The 17,443-nt window shown below is 41.9% G+C and overlaps 1 protein-coding gene across 10 annotated transcripts in view; it reads right to left on the bottom strand.

Moving 5' to 3' along the window:
• CTCF (CCCTC-binding factor) overlaps positions 1 to 17,443 on the bottom strand; it is a 71,688-nt gene that overhangs the window by 50,540 nt on the left and 3,705 nt on the right. For 5 of the 10 annotated variants that reach the window (XM_060185317.1, XM_060185318.1, XM_060185313.1 and 2 more), the window contains exons 2-4: positions 7,849 to 7,970; positions 5,623 to 5,735; positions 2,954 to 3,069 (exon numbers count right to left, since the gene is read on the bottom strand). The exons of 1 other annotated variant lie outside the window; for it this stretch is intronic. In XM_060185317.1, coding sequence (XP_060041300.1) covers positions 2,954 to 2,977 — 24 coding nt within the window. In that variant the 5' untranslated portion in view covers positions 2,978 to 3,069; positions 5,623 to 5,735; positions 7,849 to 7,970. The remainder of the gene's footprint in view (positions 1 to 2,953; positions 3,070 to 5,622; positions 5,736 to 7,848; positions 7,971 to 17,443) is intronic. 4 more of the 10 variants (XM_060185320.1, XM_060185322.1, XM_060185321.1 and 1 more) reach the window with 3 other exon arrangements.

Below are 17,443 nucleotides of genomic sequence, written 5' to 3' on the forward strand. Positions count from 1 at the left end.
TGCAGGGGAGTCGCTTCACAGGCGGTGAAGCAGGTCTGCAGGTGTCTGTCTTTCTCTCTCCTCCTCTCTGTCTTCCCCTCCTCTCTCCATTTCTCTCTGTCCTATCCAACAACTACAACAACAATAATAACTACAACAATAAAACAAGGGCAACAAAAGGGAATAAATAAATAAAATAAACATTTAAAATAAAATTTAAAAAAAATTTATCCTTTAATTGGACTGAGAAATTGGGACAGAAGGGACATAGAAGGACAGGGAGGGAGGAGGGTGGAGAGAAGGAGGGGGAGAGAGAGAGAAGAGAGACACCTGCAGTCTTGTTTCACTGCTCATGAAGCTTTCCCCCTGCAGGTGGGGAGCAGAGGTTTGAACCCTAGTTCTTGTATATGGTAACATGTGCATTTAACCAGTCTGAGCCACCATCAGCCCTCCTCCCAAATATTTTTATTTACTGATTTAATAATGGTGTACATAAGACTGTAAGACTACAGGGGTATATAGTTTCACAGCACATCCGTCATCAAAGTTCTGTGCTGTCCCTTCATGCCTAAACTTCTACAATAACGCTCTACCAAAGCTTTCAAGTAACTCAGGAGGTCTAGACTTTACTGCCAGAATAAACTAGGCAAAACTTGCTTTATTATTTTATTCTATGTATTGAAAACTCTTAGTACTACATTCAGTTGTATGGAATTCCTTTTTCCCCTTCAAAAATCAGGTGAATCAGGTGGCGGCATACCCAGTTAAGCACACATATTCATTCCCATGTGCAAGGACGTGGGCTTGAGCCCCTGCTCTCCACCTGAAGGGAGGAAGCGGCACAAGCAGTGAAGCAGGACTGTGTCTAACTTCATCTCTCCCTCTCTATCTCCCCACTCTCTCAATTTCTCTTTGTCCTATCAAATAAAATAGAATGAAAGGAAGGAAGGAAGGAAGGAAGGAAGGAAGGAAGGAAGGAAGGAAGGAAGGAAGGAAGAGGGGAAGAAGGAAAGGAGGGGGGAAATGGGAAACAATGGCCACTGGGCAAGGTGGATTCTTAGTACTGGCACTAAGCCCCCAGCAACAACCCTGGTGGCAAAAAGAAAAAAACAAAACTATACAACAGCCCAGTTGATTGCACATGTCAGCATGCATTAAGACTCAGGTCCCTACCTACAGGGGGAAATCTTTGAAAGCAGTGAAGCAGTATTGAAGGTGTATCTCCCCCCCTTAATTTCTGCTTGTAAAATAAGATTAATAATTAAAAAAAAAAACTATGTAAAGCTAGGCTGGCAAGACAGCTTACCCAAGAAAGTGCCTGCTTTGTGATGTGATCAACTCAAGTTTTCACCCTGCCCACACCAAACTAGGGAAGCTTTGGTTTGCCCCTATTTTCCCTCTTTCTGAAAAAGTCAATTAAATAGTATAATGGTTATGCAAAAGACTTTTATGTTTGTTCTTCTGAAGTCCCAGGTTCAATTCAATTCTGAGAACTAGCTTAAATCAGAGCTGAGTAGTGCTCTTGTAAAAGAGGGGGTAAAATTTTTAAAAATCTGACTAGTGAAATAATTCACTTGGAATACTGTTTTGCAATGTGCACAATCCAAGCTCAAGCCTGGCCGCCACATTTAAGAGAGAGAGAGGGAGCTGGGGATATCACATAGTGATTTTGCAAAGAGACTCATGCTTGAGGCGCCAAAGTCCCAGGTTCAATCCCCTGCAACACAGTAAACCAGAGCTGAGCAGTGTCCTGGTTAAAAAAAAAGGGGGGGGGGGAGACAGGCAGTAGCGCAGTGAGTTAAGCGCATGTGGCGCAAAACGCTAGGGCTGGCATAAGGATGCTGGTGGTGAAGCAGGTCTGTAGGTGTCTTTCCATTTCTCTGTCCTACCTAACAACGACAACAATAACAACAACAATAATAACTGCAACAACAATAATAAAATTAAAAAAAAAACTAAGGGCAACAAAAGGGGGGAAAAAAAAGTAGGGGCCCAGCTGGTGGCACACCTGGTTAAGCATACACATTACAGTGCACAAGGACCCAGATTTAAGCCCCTGGTCCCCACCTACAAAGGGAAAACTTCATGAGTGGTGAAGCAGAGCTGCAGGTGTCTCTCTGTCTCCCCCATCCCTTTCAATTTCTCTGTTTCTATCCAATAATACATTTTTTAAAAATTATATTTATTTTATTTATTGCATAGAAACAGCCAGAAATGGAGAGAGATGGGTAAGATAGAGAGGGAGAAAGACAGAGAGACACCTGCAGCCCTACTTCACCACTTTCCCCTGCAGGTGGGGACCAGGGGCTTGAACCTGGGTTCTTGTGCACTGTAATGTGTGCGCTCAGCCAGGTGTGCCACCGCCTGGGCCCCCAATAATAAATTTTTTAAAAATTCTATCTAAAAAAAGTCAGCCAGGAACACTGATGCTCCAGCACTGACAGACAAAACAAAAACAAACAAACAAAAACCCACCCTAAAAAGTAAATCATATATTTAAACCCTAGGTCCCATATGTAGGGGAGAAGCTTCTTCAGTGGTATAGCAGTGCTGCAGGTGTCTCTCTCCCCTCTATATCTGCCTTCCCTCTCAATTTGTCTCTATCCAAAATAAACAAGTGTTTAAAAAAGAGAGTGAAGAGGCAAATGATGAGCACAAACAAACAAAAACTGACCTACAGAGGGCTAGCACAAAATTTTTTTTAAATCATGTTTTATACATACACACATATTTTTATCTGAGTGCATATAAAAATAAATGAATAGGCCAGGCTGGGAAATAGCTCAGTCTGTTAGCACACTGGTCACTATAGGCTATAGGTAAATCCTTGGTAAACCTTATACCAGAGCTGATTATTACTGAACAGTGCTCTGGTCTCCTTCTGTCTCTCTCATAATACACACACACACACACACACACACACACACACACACACACACACACACACACACACAAATTTTGGTCAATATCTCACCTGAGAAGGCACCTGTTTTGTCATGCGTATGGCCCAGGCTTGAGCCCCCAGTCCCTGAAGTTTTGGTACTGTGGTTTGTCTCTCTCTGAAAAAGTTAGCCTGGAGAGGTGAAGGTCCTGTGACAACAACATAAATCAGCCCAAGAGTGAAATCAGAAATCACTGGGGAACCCTGGTGCCACAAAATAAAAGACCCCAGCACTGTAATTTTCTCTAATATATAGTGGGAACTGGGGAAACCTGGGTCAAGTGAATGCAAAGCAAGCACTCAATCCAGGGGTTATTTTGCTTGCCCAAAAGATCCTTATTCATCTTTGAATTCCTAATACAAAACGCTGTGCATAGTGCAAAACAGAGAAGCAATTTTCAATGTACTGATGGGAGACAACATAATGGTTATGCAAAAAGACTTTCATGCCTGAGGCTCTACGGTCCCAGACTTCATTCCCCAGCAAAACAAGCTAGAGCTGTGCAGTACTCTGGTTTCTCTCTCTGTATATATCTCTCATTAAAGCAGGTGAATAGATTGAATGTCTCAAACTTTTTAATGCACAGGACTCAAAAAATATCCTAAAAATAAAACCTTTAAATATATATATATATACACACATGTATATATCACAGCCAAGATATTTAGAGTACATCTTGCTATCTGTGTTGATTATATTCACATTTGTTGATCAATTCACATCATTTCAGAGCTATCTCCTGACCCCTGAAGTTTAATTTTTTTTTAAAAAAAGAGGGCTGGCAAAATAGCTTATTTGGATACTGCTTTGCTGTGTGTGTAACCTAGGTTCAAACCTGGCCCCCACCACACTGAAAACAGCTTTGGTTCTGTGGTCTCTCACTGTCTCTTTAAGAATTGAGGAGAAAAAATTTTTTAAAAATTTAGGAGACAGAAATTAATATAGAGAGATCAAAGCACCACTCAGCTCTGACATTTGTTGTTTCTGAGGACTGAGCCTAGGGCCTCTGGAGCCTCAAGCATACAATTACTATGCTCTAATACTCAGTTATCTCTGCTACCCAAAAATATGTAATTCTAAAGTGACACATTAAGAGCAAAGAACTACAAACAATACTGAGTAGTTGGAAAACATGTAACAGTGAAGAATAGAGGCTACTGTGGTCCAGGAGGTCGCACAGTGGGTAAAGCATTGTACTCTCAGCATGAGGTCCTGAGTTCAATCCCAGGCAACACACATACCAAAGATATATCTGTTTGTTTTTTTTTCTCTCTCTCTGCCTACCATTCTTCATGAATAAATACATATTTTTTAAAATAGTGGCTATTGAAGAATTATCTTTTAAGTCACAACACTCAGTTTAGAATTTAACAATTTTATGACTCATTATTTGGCAACTTGAATGGAATGAGGGGAAAGGAACAAAATCACTATAATTTACTAATTACAACTCATTGTTTCCTCTCCCCTCCTTTAAGATGTATTTATTTGAGAGAGAACTAGGGCATTACTCCAGCACATCTCTGTCTTATACACAGGTAAGTAAGAATAGGCAATGCTTTCTTCACTGTACTATCTCACAAGTCATTTTTTAAAAAATTTATTTCTTTATTGGGGAATTAATGTTCTACATTCAACAGTAAATACAATAGTTTGTACATGCATAACATTCCCCAGTTTCCCATTTAACAATACAACCCCCACTATGTCATTTATCATCCTTCATGGACCTGTATTCTCCCCACCCACCCACCCCAGAGTTTTTTACTTGGGTGCAACATGCCAATTCCATATCAGGTTCTACTTGTGTTTTCTTTTCTGATCTTGTTTTTCAACTTCTGCCTGAGAGTGAGATCATCCCATATTCATCCTTCTGTTTCTGACTTATTTCACTCAACATGATTTTTTCAAGGTCCATCTAAGATCGGCTGAAAACGGTAAAGTCACCATTTTTTTTACAGCTGAGTAGTATTCCATTGTGTATATATACCACAACTTGCTCAGCCACTCATCTGTTGTTGGACACCTGGGTTGCTTCCAGGTTTTGGCTATTACAAATGGTGCTGCCAAGAACATATGTGTACACAGATCTTTTTGGATGGATGTGTTGAGTTCCTTAGGATATATCCCCAGGAGAGGAATTGCAGGGTCATAAGGTAGGTCCATTTCTAGCCTTCTGAGAGTTTTCCAGACTGTTCTCCACAGAGGTTGGACCAATTTACATTCCCACCAGCAGTGCAGGAGGGTTCACAAGTCATTTCTTTAAAATGTTATTTTTTTTTTTAATTAATGGAATGGCTTTGATGATAATATTTCTGACTTGGTATAGTCATCTGGAACTGCCTTACACATGGAAAGGCATTTGTAAGAATAAGCATGCAATCTAATTTCTATAACCCATAGAATATTAAGAGGTTAAAGCAAAGAGTTGGATAGTTCTATAGTTCAAAAGTTATTTAGGGCTGAGATGATAGCATAAAGTTCCCAGATTAAATCCCCAGCACCACCATAAGCCTGAGCAGTGTGTTTAAAATATAATAACAGTAACAGTAATATAATCGTTACCTATAAATAGTTCTTCCTATTCCTATTTACTCATGGCCCATTTTGTGGAAAAATGTCTATTATTTTAGATAGCCATACAGTTTATATTTTGCTTATATATGTTTAATTGTTAAACAAAAAAACTTAAATTACTTACCAGTTAAATTACTTAACTCACCGCCCCCTCAATGAGCACAAGTGAAGCTCCAAGTAGATGGGTCATGTTTATCTTGTGGCTTCCAGTACCCCGGAATCATGCCACTTTGTACCCTAAGGGCATTCACACCCCAGTTTGAGAAACAGGGATCTAAATAGTTAAACTAGCCATAACACTTAAAAGTGATGAACATGCTCTTACAATGCAATTCTCCAAACAATTAAGACCAGTTTTCCCAATAACTTTTCCAATCTGTATTGGTTTTTGTCGGTCATTTATCAGTATGCACTCTGCACTGTTAGAATACTAGCACAATTCTTTTCCTTCCCATCTTTGAGATACCAAACCGCCCATTTTCTATTGGTGATTAATAGTGGGTTACAAGATTATAAGATTACAGGGTATATAGTTCCACACCACACCCACCATCAAAATTTTGTGTCCCCACCCTCCCACCTCCCAAAGATAACCACTACAGATCTCATGAAGTTTTGGAAAGACCAAACTGTCCATTCAGAAAATAGATTTGAAGAGTAATCAACCTTTCACTCCTTTTCCCTTTCTCCTTTCTGCTACTCCAGACAGAACTAGTAAGAAAAATCTTAGATGATTCATTCACATAAATTAATCTCAACACTTGTTACTTCCTATCTCTATACTCCTTTCTGTCATTACAGAGCACAAGTACAATTAAACTATTTTTATATTTTACTAGGAGATAAAATGTACTTTTGTACAAATTGTACTCTTAGAAGAGGTAATTTTCACACCCAAAACCTTACTTTGAGGTCCCCAAATCCTAGCAGACCCAACATTTATACAGTACCCAATGATGTCCATTATAATTTATAGAAAAAAATTATAGGCTAATGTGAGGGCCAGTTAAGATAGGTCACCTGGCCACACTTGCTTTGTCACACACACAACCTAGGTTCATGCCTGGCTCCCACTGCACTGAAGGTAGCTTTCATGTCTTTCTATTTCTTTCTTTTCTCTTTTTTTTTTTCTTTTCTTTTTTTACCAGAGCACTGTTCAGCTCTGGCTTATGGTGGTGCAGAGGATTGAACCTGGGACTTTGGAGCCTCAGGCATGAAAGCCTGTTTGCATAACCATTATGCTATCTATTCCCCCCCTCCCATGTCTTCTATTTCTAACTGGGGAAAAAAATCTGTACTGGAGTAGTGAAATTCTAGTGAAAACAAAAACAAACTATATATATGAATTTCTACTTTAAAACTGCATGTCCTCCATGGTATGTATGTGTGTTGTTCTAATTAACCCCCTCTTAAATATTTTTCTAATAAATCTTCTCATAACACAATGACAGTGTGCTCAGTAATTTTATGGATCAAACCGCACAGTGTGCTTTCCCTTCTATCTCTCAAATTTTTTTTCTTAACAAGTTGACAGAGATTGTCACAATCATTTTTTAAATTATTTGCTAACAGTCAAAATATATATATTCTAAGGGTTTCTACAGAAAAGCATGGGGGGGGGGAGATAGCATAATGGTTATGTAAAGAGGCTTTAATGCCTGAGGCTCTAAAGTCCCAGGTTCAATCCCCCCACCACCATAAGCGGTGCTCTGGTAAAAAAAAAAAAAATTAAAACATTGGAGAAAAAAATGAAAGAAAAGCACCATTTCCACGTTTTCCTATATATGTCTTAACATGTTTTATACACATTCTCCGTCAACTTAGAATAAATAGACTCTGTAACTGCTGTTATTCTCTCACAAAATAGAACTGCAGGAGTAGAAAAGGTAGGTAGCTGGGAGGCAGGTGGTAGCGCTGCGGGTTAAGCGCACATGGTGCGAAGCAGAAGGATTGGAGCAAAGATCCCAGTTGGAGCCCCTGGCTTTCCATTTCTTTCCATTTCTCTCTGTCCTATCCAACAACAACAACAGCTATAACAATAACAACTACAACAAGGGCAACAAAATGGGAAAAATAGCCTCCAGGAGCAGTGGATTCGGACTCAGAGCCCCAGCAATAACCCTGGAGGAAAAAAAAGAAAGAAAGAAAGAAAGAAAGAAAGGAAGAAAGAAAGAAAAGGTAGGTAACTCAGTCAGTCAGCAAATATGGCAGTACAAAAAGTCTTAATCCCAGGACTCTACAATGCCTCTCAATCACAGGCAACACTGTATGTCCCATACCTAAGAATAATCCATCAAATCCTCCAACCACAGGTCACTCCCACTTAAGAGTAAGAAAAGGAAATATTTACCTCTCCGTGGCTGCAAAGTCAGTTGGAGGAAGGGAAAAAAAAGAGAGCCCAGTTTTCAAGCTCCTGGCCAGCAATCTGTCCACTAGTGCATCTTGTCCTTTGGTACTAGGTCTGTGATAAATCTAAAACAGAAGTACAAGTTATTTTATGAAAATGGGATGTATATAGAGTATGAAAAGCAGAATGAGAACAAGCTGAAATGGACAAAATTAAGAAAGAATAATGTACCTGTTGATGTCAGGTTACTGAGTTACTCCATAAACGTCTATCATACCAGTAACAACACATTCACATACATTTTTCCTCATTTATTAAAATATAAAGAGAACTAGGAGTCAATTGAGCTCTCACATTCCCATGTGCAAGGACACAGCCTCAAGCCCTAGGTTTCTACCTGCAGGGGGAAGCTTTACAAAGGATGAAGCAGTGTTACTAGTGTCTGCCTCTATCTCTTATCTTTACCCCCACCCAATTTCTCTGTCCTATAAAATGGGGGGGGGAAGACAGCATAAGAGTTATGCAAACACTTTCATGCCTGAAGCTCCGAAGTCTCAAGTTCAATCCCCCATACCATCACAAGCCAGAGCTGTAAAAAATAAGTAAGTACTTTAGAGGTCCAGCAGTGGTGTACCCAGTACTAATGTACATAGTACAATGTGCAAAAACTTAGGTTCAAGCCCCTGATGGCCACCTACAGGGGCAAAACTTCACAAGCACTGAAACACTGCTGTAGGAAATCACTCTACTTATCTCCCCCTTGATTGTGCTCTGTCTCTATCCAATAGATAAATAAATATAAACAATAAAAGTTAAAATAAGTTACTAATGATAGATGAGAGAACACCAGAGTACTTAGTACTCTGATAAAAGTGATCCCCCCAATCTAACTCAAAATCTCATGCTTATAAAATCCATCACTCTAAGCCACTGTGCTACCTCCCAAGTTGCCTCTTTTTTTAGAGACCAGAGCACAACTATGCATTTTTAATGCAGTGCCAGGGATTAAACCCAGGGTCTTATGCATACAATAAACCCTATAACTAAATCATCTCCCTTGTAATTCAAAACTAACTTTTATAGAGGGAGTGATAGTATTTCAAGTTTATTTCCTCATTTTCAGCAAGCAGTGGAATTAATGATTAAGTTAGTTTACTCCACAAATGCTTTTTTTTTTTTTTTGGGGGGGGGGTGTCTCCAGGGTTATTGCTAGGGATCGGTGCCTGCACTATAAATCCACTGCTCCCTGAGGCTATTTTTTCCCTTTTGTTGCCCTTGTTGTCTATCGTTGTTGTTATTGCTGTAGTTTTTCCTGGATAGGACAGAGAGAAATGGAGAGGAGGGAAAGACAGACATCCGAAGATCTGTTTCACTGCCTGTGAAGTGAACCCCCTTCAGGTGGGGAGCCAGGGGCTCTAACAGGGATCCTTATGCCAGTCAGAGCGCCATGTGCGTTTAACCCACTGCGCTACTGCCTGGTCCACCCCAACTTTTTTTCTTTTCATTTTTAAAGGTTTTATCTTATTTTAATGATACACACAAAAAATGCACTGCTCAGCTCTGGCTTGTGGTGACAGGAGTTGAACCTGGCACTTCTGCAGCCCCGTATTTTCTTTTCTTTTTTTGTCTCCAGGGTTATTGCTGGGGCTGGGTGCCTGCACTACGAATGCACTGCTCCTGGAGGCCATTTTTCCCCCTTTGTTGCCCTTATTTATTGGTGGTGTTGTTACTATTATTGTTGTCGTCATTGTTGGATAGGACAGAGAGAAATGGAGAGAGGTGGGGAAGACAGAGAGGAGGAGAGGAAGATAGACACCTGTAGACCTGCTTCACCGCCTGTGAAACGACTCCCCCGCAGTTGGGGAGGTGGAGGGTCGAACCGGGATCCTTCCTCTGGTTCTTGCGCTTTGTGCCACGTGCCTTAACCGGCTGCACTACCGCCCGGTCACCAGCCCTGTATTTTCTACCTTAAAAATGAGATTAACCGGCGGTCGGGCGGTAGCACAGTGGGTTAAGCGCACGTGGCGTAAAGTGCAAGGACCGGCATAAGGATCCCGGTTCGAGCCCCCGGCTCCCCACCTGAAGGGGAGTTGCTTCACAGGCAGTGAGGCAGGTCTGCAGGTATCTATCTTTCTCTCTCCTCTCTCCCTCTCTGTCTTCTCCTCTCTCCATTTCTTTCTGTCCTATCCAACAATGACGACATCAGTAACAATGATAATAATGACCACAACAATGAGAAAACAACCAGGGTAACAAAAAAGGGGGGGAAATCGCCTCCAGGAGCAGTGGATTCATGGTGCAGGCACCGGGCCCCAGCAATAACTATGGAGGCAAAAAAAAAAGATTAACCGGGAGTCGGGCGGGCGGTAGCGCAGGTTAAGCGCACGTGGCGCAAAGTGCAAGGACCGGCATAAGGATCCGGGTTTGAGCCCCCGGCTCCCCACCTGCAGGGGAGTCGCTTCACAGGCGGTGAAGCAGGTCTGCAGGTGTCTGTCTTTCTCTCCCCCTCTATGTCTTCCTCTCTTCTCTCCATTTCTCTCTGTCCTATCCAACAAGGACGACATCAACAACAATAACTACAACAATAATAAAAACAAGGACAACAAAAAGGAAATAAATAAATATTAAAAAGAAAAAAAAGATTAACTGGGGCCAGGCAGTAGCCTAGTGGGTTAAGTGCACATGGCGCAAGTGCAAGGGCCAGCATACGGATTGATCCAGTTCGAGACCCTGACTCTCCAACTGCAGGGTGGCCGTTTCACCAGCGGTAAAGCAGGTCTGCAGGTGTCTTATCTTTCTCTCCCCGTCTTCCTCCCCTCCTTCAATTTCTCTCTGTCAGATCCAACAACAGCAATGGCTATAGTAATAACAAGGGCAACAAAATGGAAAAAATGGTCTCCAGGAGAAGCTTTCTCTGAGCTCTGAAAAAAATCCTAGGAGCACAGCAGTTGAGTACTTTAAAAAAAAAATACTTATTTCCTTTTTGTTGTCCTTGTTTTTATTATTGTTGTAGTTATTGTTGTTGATGTCGTCCTTGTTGGATAGGACAGAGAGAAATGGAGAGAAGAGAGGAAGACATAGAGGGGGAGAGAAAGATAGACACCTGCAGACCTGCTTCACCGCCTGTGAAGCGACTCCCCTGCAGGTGGGGAGCCGGGGGCTCAAACCCGGATCCTTATGCCGGTCCTTGCACTTTGCGCCACGTGCGCTTAACCTGCGCTACCGCCCGCCCGACTCCCGGTTAATCTTTTTTTTTTGCCTCCATAGTTATTGCTGGGGCCCGGTGCCTGCACCATGAATCCACTGCTCCTGGAGGCGATTTCCCCCCCTTTTTTGTTACCCTGGTTGTTTTCTCATTGTTGTGGTCATTATTATCATTGTTACTGATGTCGTCATTGTTGGATAGGACAGAAAGAAATGGAGAGAGGAGAAGACAGAGAGGGAGAGAGGAGAGAGAAAGATAGATACCTGCAGACCTGCCTCACTGCCTGTGAAGCAACTCCCCTTCAGGTGGGGAGCCGGGGGCTCGAACCGGGATCCTTATGCCGGTCCTTGCACTTTACGCCACGTGCGCTTAACCCACACTGTGCTACCGCCCGACCGCCGGTTAATCTCATTTTTAAGGTAGAAAATACAGGGCTTTTTATTGTTATAGTTATTATTTGTTGTTATTGATGTTGTTGCTGTTGGATAGGACAGAGAAAAATCGAGAGAGGAGGGGAAGACAAAAAGGGGGAGAGAAAGACAAGACACCTGCAGACCCCCATCACCGCCTGTGAAGCAACTCCACAGCAGGTGGGGAGCTGGGTGCTGGAACCGAGGTCCTTGCGCCTTGCGCCACGTGCGCTTAACCTGCTGCTACCGCCCGACTTCCTGAATACATTTTTAATCAAATAATGATAATATTGTCAGCTAATAATTTTCTTCTAAATTACAAATAAGTAAAATGTCAAGTGACATTTTATTTATGACAGTGGTAGAGTGAAATTTGGTTGCAACTAAAGAGAAAAATGAGAGAAATTCTCAAAAAAAAAGAGCGAAAGAACTAAATTTGAAGAGTTTCCAAAGAATTTTGCAAACAAGAAATCAGAAAAGAGTTCACCCAGTAAACAACAGAATTGCTGTGCTTGAGTTCCTACATTTTAGCCGAAGCACTACATCAGAGTATGTAGTAATATAAGGAGAGCAGCTCCATGTATGGTAAAGCAATGCTATGGTCTCTCTCCTTTGTCCATCTTTCTCTCTCTTCCATCTCTCAAAAAAAGAATGAAAAGGGGGCCAGGTAGTAGTAGCACACCCGCTTGAGGGCACATGTTACAAAGTGCAAGAACCTGGGTTAAAGCCCCGGTAGTGCAGTGGGTTAAACGCAGGTGGCGAAAAGCCAAGGACCAGAGGAAGGATCCCGGTTAGAGCCCGGCTCCCCACCTGCAGGGGAGTCGCTTCACAGGCGGTGAAGCAGGTCTGCAGGTGTTTTTCTCTCCCTGTCTTCTCCTCTCTCCATTTCTCTGTCCTATCCAACAATGACAACATCAATAACAACAATAATAACTACAACAATAAAACAAGGGTAACAAAAAGGAATAAATATTTTTTAAAAGCCCCTAGTCCCCTATATCAATAAAATGATTAAAAAGAAAATTCAAGGGGCTGGGCTGTAGCACAGCGGGTTAAGCACACATGGCACTAAGCACAAGGACCTGCTGTGTGAGGATCCCAGTTCGTGCACCCAGCTCTCTACCTGCAGGGGATCGATTTGCAAACAGTGAAGCAGGTCTGCAAGTGTCTTGTCTTTCTCTCCTCTCTCAATTTCTCTCTGTCCTAACCAACAATGACATCAATAACAACAAAAACAACAATAACCACAACAAGGATAAAATAACAACAGCAACAAAAGGGGAAAATAGCCTCCAGGAGCAGTGGATTTTTAGTGCTGGCACCAAGCCCCAGTGATAACCCAGGAGGCAAAAAAAAAAAAAAAGAAAATGCACAAAAAAAATACTACCAGGGAAAATCTCAACTACCAGAGGAAATTCATGGGTGTTTGAGAAACAGATATGTCAAATGTACACACTGAACTGAGTACAATGGTCTCCAAAACTATATACTGCCATTACTGTTCTTTCTCAGTGTCTTCATTTATGACAAATCATAATTTAAGGTGTAATTTTTAGGGGAGAAGACAGCATAATGGTTATGAAAATAACTTTCAGGGACCAGGTGTTGGTGCACCTGATAGAGCACACATGTTATTTCAAGCCCCTAGTACCCAACAGAAGGTGGAAAGCTTTGCAAGTGGTGAAGTAGTGTTGCAGCTGTCTGTCTCTCTCCCTCTCTATCGCCCTCTTCCCTCTCAATTTCTGGCTGTCTCTAGTGAATAAATATAATAATAATAATACACACACACACACACACATATGTAATTTAAGAAAAAGAAAATAACTTTCAAGACAGGCTCTGAGCTCCCAGGTTCAATCCTTAGTACCACCACAAACCAGAGCTGTGAAGTGTTCTGGTCTCTGAATATTCTGTCTTTCATTAAAATAAATGTAAAAATTTTTAAAAGATTTGATCTTTATAAAAGAGCCTCAAATCATCTATAACCAAGATAGGTAGATAGGATAGATGCTCAACTAGGTTAATATCTAAACAAACATAAAAAGGAAAGTTAGAGAGACAGCTTACTGAGGTAAGGGTCACACCCTGCCATGCAGGAAGCTCAGATTCAAGCCTTGGCACCTCAGGGGAGAGGTTATGGCACCAGAAGAACCTCTGGTGCTATGCTCTCTCCCTCGGTCTCTATCTGAATAGGGGAACAAAAAAAAGTTTTAGGGGCTAGATGGTGTCACACCTGGTTGAATGCATTTGCTACAATGCACAAGGACCCAGGTTCAAGCCCCCGAGCCCCCACCTGCAAGGGGAAAGCTTCATGAGCGGTGAAGCAGGGCTGCAGGTGTCTCTGCTTCTCTACCACCCCCATCCCTCTTGATTTCTGGCTGTCACTATCCAATAAATAAATAAATAAAGACACTAAGAGAAAAGCCTTAAGGATGTGTGTATGAAGAGGAATGTGCAGCTGGTAGAGTGCAGGTCTTGCAAGCCTGAGATTTCCAGTTAGATGCCTGGAGTGACCTTGGAGGTGGCACTGGAGTCCAGAATTCAGTCCTCAGCATTGCATGTGCCACGGTGAGAGGTACTCTGGTATATTCGTGTTCTTTCTCCCCATCCCCCTGCTGTTAATAAATAAGTCAACCTTAAAAACAAGAGTGACCCAGGAGGTGGCATAGTATATAAAGCCAATGGATCCTGAGTTAAATACCCAACATCACATGTGTCGGTGATGGTCTGGTGCTCATTCATTTGTTCTTTCTTCTCTGCCTTTCTCAATAAACTAAATATACAGAAATGGATACCTTGTGCTGCGGGAAGTGGCTCAGTGGTACAGCACTGGAGTCCCAAGTGTGAGGTCCTGAGTTCAATCCCCGGCAACACATGTACCAGAATGATGTCTGGTTCTTTCTCTCTTTCCTCCTTTCTCATTAATAAGTCAAATCTTTAAAAAGATTCCTGTGGCATCATGTATTGAAGTGATGCTGTAGGATCCGCAAAATAGTTCAACTGGATAGTTCTCTGTCATGTACACAACTCAGGCTCAAGTCTGGGCACATTCAATGAAGCTTCAGGGTCATGGAGTCTTTCCCTCTAGCAGGGAAGTCTGCCCAGAGCAAAGAAGCCCCGATATGTTGTCACATATGTTGTCAGTCATAATAAATAAAATAAGGGTAGAGGAGATAGCGTAGTGGTTATGCAAAAAGACTGAAGCTCCAAAAGACCCCAGATCTGATCCCTCACACCACCATTAAGACAGAGCTGAACAGTGCCCTGGTAAATTTAAAAAAAAAAAAGTCTCTAGAGGTAACTTTCTGCCAGTAGGCACCACTATGCAGTGTTCTGCAAGATTCTTCTTCAAGGCCCTAGTCAGCCACAGGGGACTCTGTTAGACCCAGAGGACACCATAAGACACCTAGAATGCCTAAGTGGGTGTCCTCAGTTTTATGTGTTCTTTTATGTGTTTATTCACTTTTTATTGTCCCAAGGGCTTCATCACTGTAGGTTGACTTTTTTAGGGAAAAAAAAAACAAAAACAAAAACAGGAAAGACACCACAGCACCTTCCCTACCTAGTGTAATGAAGGATGGAATTAAACCTGGGTAGCAAGCAGGGCAAAGTGAGTCATCGTGTAGATCCTCTGTATGTCCTTTAAACCAAAATCCTAAACTCTCAGAAACTAGATGCATCATAAATATAACTTAACAGGATTGTCTCTGGGGCTTAGTACCTGAACAATGAATCCACCCTCTTTCATTTGATAGGACAGAGAGATATTGAGATGGGTGAGGCAGATAGGAGAGAGAAAGTGACAGCTGCTTGACCACTATAAAAGAGCCCACCCCCAGGTGGGGACCAGGGATCTGATCTGAGGGGTCCTTTACATGGTAATTCTTGTGTTCTACTGGATGCACCCCGAGCCCCCCAAATTGTCTTATGTAGACTGAAAAGATCCTATATGTGGTAGTGTCTCTGGAGTCTCAGGCATGCCATAATTTTTGTAGTATATGTGGCTCAGATCTCACCACTTTCTAGTCCAGCTTTTCTCATTCTTTTTACTTCAGACTGAATCAAAGCTGGGCAGGAGTAGTAGCGTAATGGTTATGCAAAGAAACTCTCATGCCTGAGGCTCCAAAGTCCAAGGTTCAATCCCTTGCACCACTATAAACCAGAGCTAAAGAGTGCTCTGGTAAAAAAAGAAAAAAAAAAAAAAAGTAGAGTCAGAGACCAGAGGTTCTGTTGGTGTCATGGCACTCCCATGTGGCACCAGCTTGAACCCGAACCTTGAACATGGCTCCTACAAGGTGAACTATTCCTCAAGCCCAGAACAGATATGTGTAAATAAGCAATATTTTTCTATACAGGCAATCATTCTTGTTGTAAATTTCCCTTATTTATTTAAGGAGAGAGAGAACCAGAACATCACTAAGGTAAATGCAATGCTGAGGATCAAACTCTGGCACCCCATGTTTTGAATAAAACACTTTACTCACCAAGCCACCTTCAGTACTGCACTATATTCCCAGTATTATTGATTTAAGCAGTAAATTCCTTTGGGTAACTTTATACTCTTAATTTATTATCTTTTTTTTCCCCTTGAGTTACTGCTGGGGCTCTGTGCCAGCACTACAAATCCACTGCTCCTGGTGCGCCCCCCCTTTATTAGATAGCACAGAGAGAAACTGAGAGGGGAAGGGAAGATAGAGAGGGAGAAAGAGAGACACCTGCAGACCTGCTGTGCTGCCTGTGAAGTGTTCCCCCTGCAGGTGGAGAGCCAAGGGCTGGAAATCAGATCCTCATGCTTAGTACATAACAGGGTACGCCACTACCTGTCCCCAATTTATTCTCTACATTTTACTTTCCCAATAAAAAAAGAAAGGACAGCAGTAGCATACCAGATCTGCATGCCTAAGGTTCCACATTCAATTCCTGTTACCACCACATGCCAGAGCTGAAAGTACTTTGCCCTTTCTCCTACACTTCTGAAAATAATCTTAAAGAAATTTAAGTACAAGTCTGAGCATATAGGACATATAAAAAAGAGCAGCAACACATTTACTCCTTAAAATAACACAAAGGCAGGGGGTTGGGCAGTAGGGTTAAGTGCATGTGGCACAAAGGCAGGGGGTTGGGCAGTAGGGTTAAGTGCATGTGGCACCAAGGGCAAGGATCCCGGTTGGAGCCCCTCGGCTCCCCCTTGGCTTCACAGGTGGTGAAAGCAGGTCTGCAGGTGTCTATCTTTCCCTCGCCCTCCTCTCTCCATTTCTCTCTATCCTATCCAACAATGATATCAATTAACAACAATAATAGCTACAACAATAAAACAAGTGCAACAAAAGGGAATAAATAAATATTAAAAAAAAACACAAATATGTAGAAGACCAAGAGTATGCTATCTGCATTATGTCAGAACTGGATTAATAAGCAGAGCAGTCTGTGGAGCACATCACTAAGAGGAAAACAAGTCTTACTACTGACTCAACTATTGATATGCTGGGTTTTTTTTTTTTTTAAACTAGTGTGGAGCTTATTTTAATAAGCAAAGCATGCCACTTGCCCTACACAACTTCATTAGGAAAATACAGTAAAAAAGTGTAAGGATACAAAAAATTACACTAATAGACTAGTAGAAAAATCAAGCTAGGTTCTATTCCCAGTACTGACTTTTTTTTTTTTTTTAATTTCCTTTTATTCCACTTGTTTTATTGTTGTAGTTATTGCTGTCGTGGTTGGATAGGAGAGAAACGGAGAGAGGCGGGGAAGACAGAGGGGGAGACAAAGATAGACACCTGCAGACCTGCTTCACCGTTTGTAAAGCGACTCCCCCTGTAGGTGGGGAGCTGGGGCGCGAACTGGGATCCTTCCGCCAGTACCCACTGCACTACTGCTCGACTCCCGACTTTTTTTATTATTATTTATAAAAAGGAAACACTGACAAAACCATAGGATAAGAGGGGTACAACTCCACACAATTCCCACCGCCAGAACTCCA

Source organism: Erinaceus europaeus, chromosome 2, assembly GCF_950295315.1.
Source record: "Erinaceus europaeus chromosome 2, mEriEur2.1, whole genome shotgun sequence".
NCBI lineage: Eukaryota > Metazoa > Chordata > Mammalia > Eulipotyphla > Erinaceidae > Erinaceus > Erinaceus europaeus.